The sequence below is a fragment of the Lynx rufus genome, unplaced genomic scaffold (genome assembly GCF_022079265.1).
Source record: "Lynx rufus isolate CCGP_SWC_20201006 ecotype Redwood Valley unplaced genomic scaffold, mLynRuf1.p SCAF_6, whole genome shotgun sequence".
In the NCBI taxonomy this organism is placed as follows: domain Eukaryota; kingdom Metazoa; phylum Chordata; class Mammalia; order Carnivora; family Felidae; genus Lynx; species Lynx rufus.
This window is the reverse complement of record NW_025814878.1, coordinates 114,471,863-114,481,204: the sequence shown is the minus strand read 5'-3', so window position 1 is coordinate 114,481,204 and position 9,342 is coordinate 114,471,863. Positions and strand designations below refer to the sequence as shown.

The following is a 9,342-nucleotide window of genomic DNA, read 5'->3' as shown; positions in this document are numbered from 1 at the left end:
TGACAGCATAGAGCCTGAAGCCTGCTTCAGATTCTGTGTCTCCCTCCCTCTCTGCCCTTTCCCTGCTTACACTCTGTTTCTCCCTCTCTCTCAAAAATAAATAAACATTAAAAAAAATTTAAAAAGTGATTAACAGAATGTAATTACTTTTGGGGCGCCTGGGTGGCGCAGTCGGTTAAGCGTCCGACTTCAGCCAGGTCACGATCTCGCGCTCCGTGAGTTCGAGCCCCGCGTCGGGCTCTGGGCTGATGGCTCAGAGCCTGGAGCCTGTTTCCGATTCTGTGTCTCCCTCTCTCTCTGCCCCTCCCCCGTTCATGCTCTGTCTCTCTCTGTCGCAAAAATAAATAAACGTTGAAAAAAAAAAATTTAAAAAAAAAAAAAAAGAATGTAATTACTTTTTTCTAAAGTTTATTTATTTTGAGAGAGAAAGAGAGAGAGCACAAGCAGGGGAAGAACACAGAGAGGGAGAGAGAATCCCAAGCAAGCTCTGCACTGTCAGCACAGAGCCCAATGCAGGGCTCAATCTCATGAACCGTGAGATCATGACCCAAGCCGAAATCAAGAGCCTGACACTTAACTGACTGAGCCACTCAGGCCTCCCAGAATATAATTACTTTTGAGAGGAGGGAGAGGGGATTGATTGGCCTATGGCACAGGGAGACTCCTGCCCTGACTGGTAAAGTTCTATTTCTTGACCTTAAATAATTAATTAAATTCTACATTTTGTATGGTTATCTGTTCCTCAGTTTTATTTTACAATAAAAAAGGTCATAAAAAACGGTGAAAAGGAAACAGTGCCTCTGAGCATTTGTCTTCTGGAGACAGTGGAGAGTGCAGTTGGAAACAGGAAGACATGAGGATAACTCACAAGGTTAGGCCTGGACCATAGGAGGTATGCAGGTTGGGGCTGGTGGGAGTCAGCTTTGGTGGGAATTTCTGCACACTATCCTTGGAAATGGGGACTAATGGCACAGGCAAGGAGGAGGAAGAAGGGCAGACGAGTGAGAGATGATCTCAGAAAACAGAACTCTAGAATCAAGTCAGGACTCCTCCAAGGACTCATGGAAGTAGCTCCAGAACATGGACCTCATGAGAGTCCTTTACTTAGTCATTTGAACTCAAGTCATTCGGTACTATTTCAGCCTCCAGGGCAAGAAGCTCTGATTGGGACCTTAGTGTGGCTATGGTGAGGGAACTGCTCTTGAGACCTGCAGGAATAGTGATCAAAGTCTCAGGAGGGACTCCACCCTCCCATTCCAGAGACTCAGCACCCAGCGCCACCCAGCCAAAGCCACCCTCACACCCTATCCCCAAGACCTCTCCCTCTGGCCAAAGCACAGGGACAACAATTGGCCACCCAAAGACAAGGAAGAAGACATTACCTCATCACCAGACAACTGCGTCTCCACATACCCTGGAATGAGAGGAAAGAAATAGAATGCCTCTAGTTAGGACCAAATGTTGTGATTATCCTGACAGATAGGGACGAACTGAAATATCAATACTCCAGCTCTGATGACCCCCTGAAATGTTTCTGGATTCAGAAAAGACTATCATGGTGACCTCTGAGAAGTACAATCAGCTTTCCCTGCCTCACATCTTTGAAGTTAGGGGAAGTGGGAGAAGCCACGGGGCAGGTGACAGGGGAATCCTGAGAGGCTCATTACCTTTCTGAGCCCTGAGGCAGATGACAGTCCCCACTAGAAGGAAGATCAGCCCAAGCAGGAAGGCTGCAATTCCACTTAGCATCTTTCTCCAAGAATATGCAGACTGAGCTCCTATGGGAAACAGGTCTGAAAATTAGTAAAAAGCTCCCAATGTTTGCCGTGCCTTCCTGAAATCTCAGAGTCCATTCTGGACACCAGATCAAATGCTATCTAGAGAAGAAATACATTTAGATATGGTTCTTTGAAGCCAAGGTTTGCACCCATGGAGTTTCTGTTACTGAATCTTGCAGCCCGTAAGAATGCCCCCTAAAATACTAAGACAAATTATCAGAGTATACTCATTCCCAAAGTTGGAAATAAGTGATGAGGTGATTAGACCTCCTTATTTCTTGGCAGATACAAGGATAGATATCTGTCGTGTCTTCTCCCACCCTAACCCAAGGACCTGAATTCCATGACCCCTCAGATCAGGGGAAAGAAGAATGACTATCGGGACCAAGATGAATGCAGAGATAACGCAGGCCGTGTGCTGAGTCAGCATCAACCTGAGTCAGGCCCAGAGAGTACAAGAAGCTGATTCTCACTCCACTCCACAGAAATAGGGCTCAGCAGGCTGGGATGATTAACAAGGCAGGTGTAGACATCTCCAGGTACAGGAGTCATTTCCAGCATCACCATTGTCTGAAAGGTCCAGTCTCCATTCCTGATAAGGCCAGTGGACATGACCCCTACTCTCTCCTGCTGCCCATTCCGGAACCACGTGATCTTGATGTCCCCTGGATAGAAACCTGTCACAGAGCAAAGCAGCAGATTGTGGTGTTGCAGGGTTGGGGTCCTCTCTGGATACACCGCCACCTCTGGTTGCACTGGGAAGAGAGAAAAACATGAGACATTGTGAAGGAAAACCACTAAGCCAGGACAAGGGTTCCTTGAAAGACAATCTCTTCCCCTAATCTTCTCACATCACCCAGGTGGAAACTGGAAATGTGGGGAAATCTCTGCCCCCAAGATTCAGAAACTGGGTATGTCAATGCCCCAAGGATGAGTTAGGCCTTATCAGATACTCCCACAATTACCCCCTTTATTTGAAAGCCCACTAGTCCTTAAAGTCTTTGAGAATTTGGGGGGTCTGGGACCAAGACCACAGTAACCTGACCTGTGAGGATAATTAATGAATCACAACTAGGGACAGAACATATACAGACTCCCCTGCTTACAAGCCATTTATCCTGAAGCAAGAAACTGCCATCATGAGGAAGTAAGGCCCACGGTCACGTTCACATGTAGGAGATTCCTGAACCTCACAAGACCTCACCTTCCACCTCACCTTTTCTCCCCACAGTGAAGGGTGCACCCAGCTTGTAGTTATGTCTGCAGAGTGCATCCACAGAAGCTTTACTCCTCTCCAATATATCCGGCCGATTGTTCCACAGCTCAGCATCAGGCTTCCCCAGCTCTGTCAATGCCACAAACATTCCCACATCGCTGTCGAAACGTGCATACTCTTCCAAGTTAAAAATGAATCTCACCACAAACTGCACCTTCTCTGTCCCATTGGTGAAGTAACAGTCAGCCTTTGCCTGAATCACAAAATCTTCTGGAAATCCAAAAAAAAAAAAAAAATAGACAACAAACCAACCCTCACTTTTAGGAACCCATACGTGGTAAATTATGCCAGAACACACGGATTTGAGAAGAGGCTTTTGACCTCAGTAAAGAGACATCCATGGTGGAAAGCAGTCTGAGATCCATCCTACAGGGCCAGCCAAACGGAAGATGTGTAATCCCAAAAAGGCAAGCCGAAAAGAGAGTCCCAAGAGACATAAACATTCATTCCACAAACATTTATTGACCATTTGTGTTTTGCTGACACTGTGCTTGGTTTCTCCAAGCCAAGCTTTCGGAAGCCCAAGACTTTAACCCCCTTTGTTATCAAGTCAGAAAGATCCATCCCCATGTGGAGTAATTCAACAGCACTCTTGCCCATGGCAGGTTCATTCGATACATTCCCTCTGGAGCAGAGTGAAGGAGTGATGGAGGTGGGCAAAGAAATTCAGACTCGGTACATGTTTGATGTGAAATTAACCCCTTCCATTTTTCACTCACTATGGGTTTTCTCCAAGAATTTCCTTTTGGACCTTTCCCCTTGCACTTTTACTTAGACTTCACCCCTCTGTTGGCTCTAATAAGGTAATGATTTAATTACCTTTGTTGGTGTTAAGTTAAATAATACTAATCCATGGCTCGAAGATTAATATTGCTATCAGTATCATTGGCACTATACCTACCATACCAGTAGCTACAACAACATGGTGATAGAAAATATACAATTAGGTTAAGCGTCTTTGGGGATTTTTACATGAAATACTGCCATTAAAGGTGGAACAAAAAATCTAATTCCATGGTCCGTTACAATTTTCTACTTTCAGAGCACCTTACTGATATCGATAGTGATTAGCTTGAGCTACGTATTGTTTCATACACTGTCTACTCTGCTATTCTTCAATGTAATTTCACATTCAAAAATTATGTAATCTGTCCTCACAGGTAAGAAAAAGGATCATTCTTATTTGTTGAACACACAGTGTGCTATGGTCTGAGTGTTTGTGCCCCTGCCCCCAAATTCTTATGTTGATATCCTGACCCCCAAAGGTGATATTATCAGTAGGAGGTGCCTTTGGGAGGTGTTTGGGTCATAAGGGTGGAGCCCTCTCTCATGAATAGGATCAGCCCTTATAATGGAGGCTTCAGAGAGATCTCAAGCCCCTTCTACCACGTGAGAACACAGAGATAAGGTGCCAGCTATGAACCAGGAAGAGAGTCTTCATCAGAACACAGCCATACTGGGGCATCTGGGTGGCTCAGTCGAGAAGTGTCTGACTTCAGCTCAGGTCATGATCTCATTGTTTGTGAGTTCGAGTCCCTCATCAGGCTCTGTGCTGGCAGCTCAGAGCCTGGAGCCTGTTTCGGATTCTGTCTCCCTCTCACTCTGCCCCTCTCCTGGTCATCTCTCTCTCTCTCTCTCTCTCTCTCTCTCTCTCTCTCAAAATAAGTAAGCAAAAATTAAAAATAAATAATAGATAAATAAATAAACAAACAAATAAGTACACAGCCACACTGACACCTGATCTTAGACTCCCCAGACTCCAGAACTCTGAGAAATAAATTTCTGTTGTTTATAAGTCACCCAGGCTGTGGTATTTTGTTGCAGTCACCAGAATGGATTAAGACACTTTGTAGATTTGAAGATTTAAAAATTTTTAAACAACAAATTGGTAAATGGCCCTGGGTTATGTTTCAGTTGACTTGAGTTCTAGTTCTATATCCGATAGTTTTACATAGAACCCCTTCCCTCCCTAACCTGCTTTCCTTTGATAACGACACTGAAGGAGAGCTCAAAAGCGTAGTGTTAAGACAGAAAAGAAACAGAATGTGATTTAATGCACAATGACATTTATTAAGATTTTTAAATACACGTGAAAAACAATGCTAAATATTCTTAAAGGCCACCCCATAGTTAAAGACACATTAGAATGGCTCCCTAAGGAAAGGAGGGTGTGAAAATGGAGACAAGGGAAGAGGAGAGAGTCCTTGCACAGACAAATGATAACAAAGTGCTGTGAACTCTTTGGGTAAGATTAATGCAATTCTGTGCACTTGAGAACAACAATAAAAAAAAAAAAAGGAAATTCAAATGGGTTAATAATACAGGTTGGCCAGAAAAGACCTCCCTGAAGAAACAGCAGGAGTTAAGGCTTGAAGGATAGTAGTTACTGATCTCCAGTTGTAAATTTGCTCTCATTTCTCAGCTCCTCCTCTGCGAGCTACTGAGTGGAGCGTAAGGACGGCGGAATCCTTCCTGGGCCAGCCATACTCATCTCTTAATAGCTAAGGTCAGCTCCAACCTCCAATGCTCTTCCTTCTTACAGTTTAAATCAGAAAAAGAAAATAATTTTTTAGTCAGATTTGTGTCAGATTTAAGATCTGCACTGACTTTTTCTTCATCTGTGTTGTTTAATGGACATTATGAGCTCAGAGAGGTTTCTATTCTTGAAGAACAAAGATCTTCCACCCACCGCACCCTCCCAGGTTGGTTCCTCTTTTGTAGTTAATGAAACTGACATTCAAACAGGTTCTGTTTTTAGCACATCACATCCCGTTTTCTGCTGATAAATATGTCTTCAGGGTGCAATATTGCCTCATGTTTGTATAGCCTATCTCCTCAGCTAGAAAAATAACAGCAATAAATACATGTACTTAGTAGCCTGGGGACAGTCTGAGGATAATGCATTCAACTTCTCTTATTTCTCAAAACTGGGGTTAATAAATGCCAAAAGAAGAAACTTTGTTTCCAATTTCTTTTGTCCACGTGTATCTCGATTGGATAAATATAAAAACAGTCACAATCATCAGAGCAAACTCCTGTCTAAACAACTGGCAACTATTTTCAGACTGCCTCCAGTTTATACAGTTCTTGAGACAGACATTGACACAATCAGGGCCCTAAGCAAGACAAAATGTTTCCCTTCTTCCTGTTACCCTACTCCTTGAATCTGCGGCTCTGGTACAGGAAGTCCCTTTTCCCACATTGTGTGCGGTAAAGAGAGAGCCTTATTTTTCTTCCAAAGGAAAGAACACTTTGAAGCCAGAAGCCAATTCTAGTCTGGTCTGCAGCCTGGACCCACAGGGAAAGGCATTCCTCCCCCATGCCAATTCTTGCATGCACACCTGGAAAAAAAAAAATTGCTCTGTTCTTACCTGGAGAGTCTCTGCCTTGAGTCATGGAGGAATCCAGCCTGATTACACTCATTTGCAGAACCACCATCCAGGAAACCCACCCAGAACGCATTCTGGAAGGAAAAAATAAGTGAGACAGTAAAATCATCAACTTCTTCAGAATGGGGCATACCCCCCGCAAAACTCAGTCAAAAAATATTTATTAAGAGTATGAATACTTTCCTGCCTACCTCAGGATTGGAAACTCTTCACACTGATAACCAATTACGATAGAAGAGTTTTGCATCATCAGATGCTAGGTAGACTACTTCCATAAAGTTGTGTTATACCACTCAAGAATCGGTTACCTGCTTAATCACTGACAGTAGTTTAAGCTATGTGGAAAATGGGCTGTGGAAAAAACTTTTTTAAATAGTGTATATAATATGTGATCCTAGAAGAACTACACGGATTGTTTATTATGCATTTTGCTATCTTCTAACCAATGAGTCTCTTCCTCCTGTGGTGTGGTTGACGTTGTCAATGGAGTGTGCAAATAAAGCAGAAAGTAGACAGCATTCTGAAGCATTTGCCCTAAGAGGAGTTAATGAAGTGATTATCAGAGAAGAAACAGAAGAGATTGAGAATCACCTGGAGAGTATGATTTCTCATAAACCAAGAGAGGGCCACAAAAAGTAAAATGAAGAGAGGATTCTCAAAAGAATAAAAAGGTGCAAAAAATGTTCCAGAAGATAAAATATAAGAAACATTATTGTGTTATATAATTAGTGGAGCACCAATAACCTCCATTGGGACATAGAGTGTTAAAGGTAGAAGCTATATTTCAAAAGAGTAAAGAGCAAACTGGAAATGAAGGCAGCAGATATAAACAGTCCTTCAAGAGTGTTGGAAGTGAGCGACACCTGGACGGCTCAGTCGGTTGTCTGACACTTGGTTTTGGCTCAGGTCATGATCTCACTGTGAGCTCGAGTCCCGCACCCTCAGCACGGAGGGTGCTGAGGAAATGAAAACAAGGGAAAGGATGGGACTCAAACTTGAGCAAAAAGCCACACTACAGGAAAGTTATGTATAAGAAAGACCTTAACAGCTAAATGGGTGATGGGTGTTAAGGAGGGCACTTATTGGCGTGTCTGGGTGGCTCAGTCAGTTAAGCATCTGACTTCAGCTCAGGTCATGACCTCACAGTTCATGAGTTCAATCCCCACATCAGGCTCTCTGCTGACAGTTCAGAGCCTGGAGCCTGCTTCGGATTCTGTGTCTCCCTCTCTCTCTGCCCCTCTTCTGCTCATGCTCTGTCTGTCTCTCTCTCTCCAAAATAAATAAGCATTAAAAATTTTTTTTAAAAAAGGAAGGCACTTGTTGTGATAAGCACTGGGTGTTCTATGTAAGTAATGACCCACTGAATTCTACTCCTGAAACTAATATTACCCTGTATAATAACTAACTAGAATTTAAATAAAAACTTGAAACTGGGACACCTGGATGGCTCAGTCGGTTGGACTGCTGACTGCAGCTCAGGTAATGATCTCGCAGTCTGCGAGTTCGAGCCCCATGTCAGGCTCTGTGCTGAGAACTCAGAGCTGGGATCCTGCTTCCAATTCTGTGTCTCCCTCTCTCTCTGCCCCTTCCCTGCTTGTTCTCTACCTCTCTCTCCCTCTCTCTCTCTCTCTCTCTGTCTCTCTCTCAAAAACATAAACATTAAAAGATTTTTTTAACTTGAAACAGGAAAAAAAAAAAGACCTTAACAAGTTTCTAAGTTAAGTGGAAGTTATCTGTATATGAGAGAGAAGAAAAGAGAAATTACCCCCCAAATTCTTAATGGAATCCAAAGAAAGAGATTGTCAGACTTGGTAATAAAAAGGAATACTTGTTCAGAGACTGGAATAAAGACAGGGAGATTAGAAGTGAGAAAGAGGGGAACGAGGAAGTTCCAGTTGTATGGCTTCAATGGACTCAGTTTAGGACAAGGCAAAATCTTCTGCTAAAAAGGAGTTGGAAGAAAATCTATTTGACAGCTAAGGAGAGAAGGCTGCTTTTTAACCAAAGTAGTCTGTAAGTACATTATAATTTATTTAGCACAGAGCCATCCATGTCTGATACTACGGGCCACGCAGCGATGACACCGCCATGTTCCTTATTCTCAAGAAATACATAACCTAAGCAGAGTGACAAGGAAACAGTCCACTGTAATGTCAGGAAGAATGAGATTAATTTGGTAATGTTTGGGTACGCAAAAGAGTAGATTTTAACTTAATCTAGAAAGAGTTCATGATAAAGTTAATATTTGATACAACAGACCTACCGAGCAGAGATTTTTTTTGAATTTGAAATACCCAGTACTAATGGACAACAGAATGGAGACAAACAGTGAAACAAAAAGTTTTTCTGGAATTCATTGAAAATTTCTGATTATCTGCAATAAATAAATACATGCATACTACTTCATTAAATGGGAAGAGATACAATACAATTTTTTTTTATTCTTCGCTTCCCTAAGAGAATGCACATGTTCTGATGGGTGTGTAAAGTAGGATTATGATGGTCGTTAACCAGGACACCAAGGAATACTTGAGTTATGCCTTGCCAAGTACGCTGGGAGGCCCTCAGGAAATCTCTACCCATAAGTAGTAATAGCAAATTGTAAATCAAAGACTGACTCTATTATTAGCTGGTCAAATTTCTCATATACCCCAATAGAAGATTTTATGGTAAGCGTCTCTGAAGCATGAGACCCAAGCAAGGTCTAATGTTCCCTCTTATACACCACTTGTACCACTATCGAGCTGTAAACCCTGAAGGATTAAGAACTCCCAAGCATATGAGTAATAGTGTGGGTCCCAAAGGGACTCTGTTCACCGAAGGCAGAAATAGCATTCAGAAAAGAGGTGAAATGCAACTTTGTAAACTTTAAATACTGTGGCTCTGGAACTCTTAGTAA

The 9,342-nt window shown here is 42.7% G+C and overlaps 1 protein-coding gene across 5 annotated transcripts; it reads right to left on the bottom strand.

The window, feature by feature from the left end:
• Positions 1-522: 522 nt before the first annotated feature.
• LOC124528730 (HLA class II histocompatibility antigen, DO beta chain-like) lies at positions 523-6,574 on the bottom strand. Of its 5 annotated transcripts, none has more exons than XM_047102510.1 (6): positions 6,426-6,574; positions 2,995-3,264; positions 2,213-2,533; positions 1,668-1,778; positions 1,383-1,414; positions 523-1,208 (listed from the first exon to the last, which is right to left on the bottom strand). In XM_047102510.1, the coding sequence occupies exons 1-6, from the start codon at positions 6,550-6,552 to the stop codon at positions 1,182-1,184; spliced, it is 888 nt and encodes a 295-aa protein (XP_046958466.1). In that variant the 5' UTR covers positions 6,553-6,574; the 3' UTR covers positions 523-1,181. The 5 variants fall into 5 exon arrangements, with proteins under 5 accessions (XP_046958466.1, XP_046958468.1, XP_046958464.1 ...); XM_047102512.1 differs by having other exon boundaries at positions 2,252-2,533; XM_047102508.1 differs by having other exon boundaries at positions 523-1,414.
• Between the last annotated feature and the right edge of the window lie 2,768 nt (positions 6,575-9,342).